Source organism: Stegostoma tigrinum, unplaced genomic scaffold, assembly GCF_030684315.1.
Source record: "Stegostoma tigrinum isolate sSteTig4 unplaced genomic scaffold, sSteTig4.hap1 scaffold_116, whole genome shotgun sequence".
NCBI lineage: Eukaryota > Metazoa > Chordata > Chondrichthyes > Orectolobiformes > Stegostomatidae > Stegostoma > Stegostoma tigrinum.
In genome coordinates, this window is record NW_026728066.1 from 62,568 (window position 1) to 68,567 (window position 6,000).

A 6,000-nucleotide genomic window follows, 5' to 3' on the forward strand; every position below is an offset into this window, starting at 1 on the left:
AAGGAAAGGAGACTGGCAAACATTTTCAGGTGCCTTGCAGCATTCAGTAATCTCTTGCTAAATGTGGATTTGCATGCACAAGAGATTTAAAGGACCCACAAAATATTGTGCCATATTAATGCAGTCAGAATGATTTCACGGGCAATACACACATGTTCTAATTTTCAAAATGAAAAGAAAAGAGATGTGGAAATCCAGTGTGTGACGTTCATTCTGCTTCCCCGACATTTACATTAGATTTTCTTTTCTCGAAGATGAACTTGTAACTATTTTGGGCTCTCCTATTTCCTGCAGGAATCCTTGACAACATCCTGTGATGAACTTGTTTGTTTACAACAAGGCAAAGCAGTCCTTCAGTTCTCCTGTTCTGTGCCCCTATCCCCTTCCAATATCCCTGATCCCAAATGGTGGCACAAATCATGATTAAGCACCCCGCTAGTGGTTTGGGACAAAAGTGAATAAAACATACTCACAAAACATAATACAGAGACAGGTGGCAAAGTATTTTTGATTAATTTTTCGCAATAATGAAGTGATTTTGACCCAGTACAACACAAAGTTTAATAAGTGCGGTGAATGTGTTAGGACAATGACTAGACCTTGAGATTAAGGATAAAATGTAACATTGACTTCCTTCAATGCTTTTTATGTAGTTTGGAGCTTCCTGAAACAATGTTTGGGATGTCTAAGTTTCTGCATGTAGTGAATGGAAGAGTGCTATTTTAATTGAACAAAATCTATCAATTTCTGTAAGTCTGTGTTGGGCATAACAATAAAAGTTTGGAAGCTGAATGCAGTATGAGGAGCCTTTTTGCAAAACTGAAATGTTGGTCAAATGAATGTCTGTTTACCACTGAAATATGCAGGAGTACCGCAATTCTGTCATAATGGGTTGCATATTTTTCAAATGACATCAGTGATGGTTTCTCTTGTCACCTCAGTTTTTTTTAATACATTAGTTTTCTGAATGTCGGTGAGTATTTAACAGTTTATGCAATTCACAAATGGTTTTTTGGGGTAACTGATCAAAACTCAGTTCAGAGACAAAGCGATTCTCACCACTGTTGACCTTCAATTGATGTGCCTCTGACATTATAGGGACACCCCGGGGATGAAAAGTTTCACAAATGTGCTATGCTTATAAAATTTGAGAAGATCAGCAAATAACCAGAGGTGATTAGATTTTTCTTCAAAGCAGTAAGCTAATGAGCTGGCTTTCATGAACCCAATGGATTGCAGAAATGATCCAGCTGGTCCTTTCAAAAGGGAATTTGGGTTTCTCTTTTTTCCTGTGGCCAAAATATTCTCTTTCTTTGCCCAAGTAAATAAATGTTCCAGCAGAATAATTCCAGCAATAAGCTTTTGAGTTTTAAAGAAAAAGATGACCTATACTTGCCCTCGAATTTTAAACATGACAGCTCACTCATGTGTCTCACATTATCTCTCAGAGGTTCAATAGTGCATAAAGATTCTTCGCAGGTTATTACTTTCTTATTTGCTTTTGTATTGTGCCTGTAGTCATCTTAGATGATGGTATTCTTTTAAAGGTCAAGCGAAAAATTTGTAAAACGAAGGAATCTCAGCAAAATGTGGTTTGTTGAAATTTGAGGAGGTTGGTTCTCATTAAGCTCTGAGATCGTTCTGGTTAAGACAATCATCTGTTATATTTACTATCTCCTCCTTTCACAGTGTAACTGTTTATTACATTGGCTGCTTAGATCACTGACTTGTCTAATGTCTTTTGGTGAATGTTTCCATTTGCAGGGAGATCCTTGCGAGATTTTAAAAAGTCAACAACAAAATGGCTTCCATGCCATTCGAAAGTTCAAATCCATTTTACTAATTGGACAGATGTTGTGTTTAAGATTCGTGTTTGAGTCAACCATTTGAATTCAGCTAAAAGATCATCATAATTCAATGGATGCTAATAGTATCCATTCACCTTACACACATCCTACATTTCAAGATTTTCCTATATCCATAGTGAAAGGGAGAAACAGGCTGACTAGATGCTACAGTTATTTTGGTTTTCTGTAATTAGATCCAAGGAATTCATCCCTTTTTGCATGAGTGTTCTCATTTACTTAGGTGTTTATTTGAGACAGAGAATTAACTGGAGCTCAAAATTGTTTGGATCACATAATTCCAATATAATTTTAATAATCTGTTTCTGGCCAAGTTTTCGAAGTATTGACGAACAGTCGATGACTTACGAAGGAATGAATTTATGGCTGACAGATGTGCTGAAGAGACAAAAATGCATTAAAAATTAACCTCAGAGGACATTGGAATACTGCAGAGAAAGAGAGGTTGAGCAAGTCGTCAAAGATCTGACAAAGACAGTTGAACATGGGTAAATTTGAAGTCCATTTTGGCAGGAAGCATAGCAGTTTTTTTTGTTGAAGGAGATTGCATAGCTCTGAGATACAGTGGATTCTGGGTATCCTCGTGCATGAATCACAAATTGCTTATGTACAGATACATTAAGTAATTAGGAAAGCAAATAAATGTTTTCATTTTATCATGAAGGAACTTAAACACAAAATTAGGGATCACTGGTGAGCCCATATCTTGAATGTTTTTCTTTGTGGTGGTCAGCCTTATTTAAAGATGGAAGTAAATATATGAGAGGCAGTTCAGAACAGGTTTACCAGAATAATACCGAGCCTAAGTGACTTGCCTCACAAGGAAAATTTGTACAGACAAGGCTTGCATCAGTCGGTGTTTAGGGCGGAAGGCGCAATGTGATTGAAAGAAAAAAACCTGAGCATTTGTACAGGGTAGATATGCAGACGGTGTTTCCTCTTACAGAAGAGACTAGAATGAAGGGCGAGTGTCTAAAATTCAGTGGTTGTCAACTTAAAACAGTGGTTTTTTAAATATCTCAAAATGTGGGTATTCTTTTAAGTTTTCTTCCTGAAAAGATGGTAAAAGCAGAGCACTGGAATACTGTAAATGGAAAGATAAATAGATACTTGTTGAGAGCAAGGGAGTGAAAGGTCACTCAGATAGGCAGGAATGTAGATTTGAAGTTACGATCAGATGAGACAGAACCACATTGAATGTTTTACTCTTCTCTGTTGTATGGGATGTGGCAGGTATGCTGTAAAATGCCAAATTGGAGTTTCAATGCAAAGTATTAACAAACTCGATAATCAAGGCTTCAAATGCCGAAATCCCGAACCTTCAGATGTTTTTCAGTGGCTGAATGCAAATTGTAGATTCAAGCTTGTTTAAAATCACTTAGTTTGTGCTGTCTGACCAATTGCAGATATGGAAGCTTTGACACCTCAGAGGCAGAAGAGATTCCAGTAATCGATTCAGTGAACACAAAGTAAGCTTCAGTCTAATGTGTGACTTAATTAAGTTTCATCCAAAATACAACAATGTTAAAAAACCTGCTGGCACTTCCTGTAAGATCTGTGGAGGGCCTTCCTCCCACAGCAATGCAGCAAACACTAGACAGCAGCAGTCACATTAACAAAGTTGCTTGATTGTATCAAAAATCTACACAGATTTTGTTTGTTTAAAAAGAAAAGCTGTATTAACAGAAAAGATCCAAAAGTGTTCAGTGAAAAAAAATGCTCATCCATTCACTATTCAGATCTTCATTTGTCGCCAAACATTTAGATAGCTGAGCTCTGAATTAAGGATACCACATGTCGAAGAATTGAGGTTCCTACCTCATCCCCTACCCTCAGTCTGCCTGTGGTGTCTTTCAAATCTCCTGTGAAGGTTTTGAAGAAAAACCTGCTGCTGTCCATGAACACACTAAATCTGGAGGGTGATCTTTTTTCATAAAAACAGTTGACAAAAGGATGAAATAGGGGCAGAGCTGCAATCTTTACAATTGTCATTGCCGAGCTTATAGAAAAGAGATTTGCAGGCCAATGTCCACTGCGGGAGTTGAGGAACTCTAATATTTACCAGAGAGACAGACAGACACAAGTGGCTGTCAGCTGGTGACGTGATTCATGCCCAGTGAGTCATTAAACCACCTACTTTGCCCACCTCTGACAATACAGTATAATGGTGCAGAAGAGAGTTCAGCTTTCCTCCTGAACTCCCCTCCACTTTGCCAAGAATGTCATGTCTCAGGCCAAGGCCAGTTGACTTGGGACATTCAGCCCTGAATGTAGAGACGCTATCTGAAGTTCTTCACTGGAAAGTTGGTTGCCTTTCTATATTTGGGCCTGGAGCTCTTTGTTTGAGATATTTTTAGACTCTGCAACAAATATAAAATGTTGAAGAAATGGATTTGTTGCATCCTTCTCCCTCTCTCTCTCTCTCTCTCTCTTTACTTCCACACTCCAGTCTCATGGTCTTATCTTGCAAACTACCGTTGGGGGTTTCGGGGAGACCAATGACCATATTCTGTAGTTGCGTCTTGACCCGTTGTTAGAAAATTAGCTGTCAATGGCACAAAATGCCGACTCAATGTCTTTCAGGTGTATGGAGATAATTTTCTTGTGGATGTGGATGTTTGCTCAAATTTACTTGATAACACTTTTAGGACCATTTGCAGATCACCTGAAAGTGCAAACTACAAGGTAGATGGGAAACCTTGCACTCTAAAATCTGTCATGAAAGAGTAAGTTTGAATACAATAAGTGGTTAAGGTTTTGCTTTATTCAGAGTACAAGGAATACAAAGGAAACTGCCGATGAGCTAAGAATTACTGGGTGCAAGTATTTGTTTAAAATGACATTCTTCACAACTAATTTCAGCATCGGGAACAATGATAACATTCTGAGCTGTGAGGAGCTTGAAAATCCAATTCCTCCAAAGACAGTTGCTGAGATCAGAAAGTAAGTATTGATCCAATATGTGAGGAAATGATGCTTTAATCGGAATACAAAAATATGAAGGGCAGCTGCTGGAGGTCTGGCATTTTCAGGAGCATTACATAGAGGCTATCTCCCGAAACTTAGCAGCATCTGTGGAGAGAAAGCAGAGTGGGCGCTTTGAGTTAAGGTTCCCCTGTTTAGAACTTCACACCTCTGAAGAAATGTCACCTGGCTTCACTTGAACTCTGTTTTCTGTCTGCAGATGCTGCAAAACCTGTAGAGTTTCTCCAGAAACATCTGCCTTTCTTTCAGATTGCCGGTGTCCATAGTTTGTTTGTTTTTACATTAAAGAAACAGTTGGCTGTTGTTCTAATATTTGCTCTGTTCTTAGTGTTGTAAAAAGAAATTTTAGATGGAAGCTTGTGGTTCATGCTGCAGGCCTTCTGCTGGATCTGAAACCTGGAGGCCTTGGCCGATTCCAGCGGTGACCAATACAGAGATTGCTGCCGGCGTTACTCACCAGTTGACGGTTTGGATCAGTTTTGACAGCTGCTGGTCCAGTGAAAGGGATGGCAGATCAGCATCCTTCTCAGCCCAACTGTTAATGCTGATTGTCACTGAGGTTGTGTATGCACTGTCCCTGGAACGGGTTCAGAGGAGGTTCATGAGAATGGTCCAGGGAATGGAAAGCTTAAAATATGAGGAACGTTTGAGGACTCTGAGACTATACTCATTGGAGATTAGATGGATGAGGGGTGATCTAATTGAAACTTTTAGAATACTGAATGGCCTGGACAGAGTGGATGTTGGGAAGATGCTTTCATTGGTAGGAGAGACTAGGACCCGAGGGCCCACTTTTAGAATAAAGAGGAGATCTTTTCAATTGGAGATTTGGAGAAACCTCTTCAGCCAGAGAGTGTTGAATCTGTGAAATTCACTGCCACAGAAGGCTGTAGGGGCCAGGTCATTGAGTACATTTAAAACTGAGACAGATTATCAAGGGGATTAAGGGTTATGGGGAGAAAGCAGGAGAATGGTGTTGAGGAACTTATCATCCTGACTGAATGGCAGAACTGACTCAATGGGCCGAATGGCCTAATTTCTGCTCCTCTGTCTTATGGTCTTATGGTCTGAATGAATTGCAGGTCTAAAACCTTTGACAGCCCAAACTCTGAGAAAGATGAAGAACGAAGTTCACCAAAAGCGACTGCAG

General features: G+C 39.4%; 1 protein-coding gene across 1 annotated transcript in view; it reads left to right on the forward strand.

Moving 5' to 3' along the window:
- The window catches only part of LOC132207636 (uncharacterized), a 31,286-nt gene extending 25,558 nt beyond the window's left edge, over positions 1–5,728 (forward strand). Inside the window, exons 11-13 of the mRNA XM_059643576.1 lie at positions 3,272–3,334; positions 4,728–4,808; positions 5,226–5,728. Of these exons, the coding sequence (XP_059499559.1) occupies positions 3,272–3,334; positions 4,728–4,808; positions 5,226–5,718 (637 nt within the window). The 3' untranslated portion in view covers positions 5,719–5,728. The remainder of the gene's footprint in view (positions 1–3,271; positions 3,335–4,727; positions 4,809–5,225) is intronic.
- The last annotated feature ends 272 nt before the right edge of the window (positions 5,729–6,000 follow it).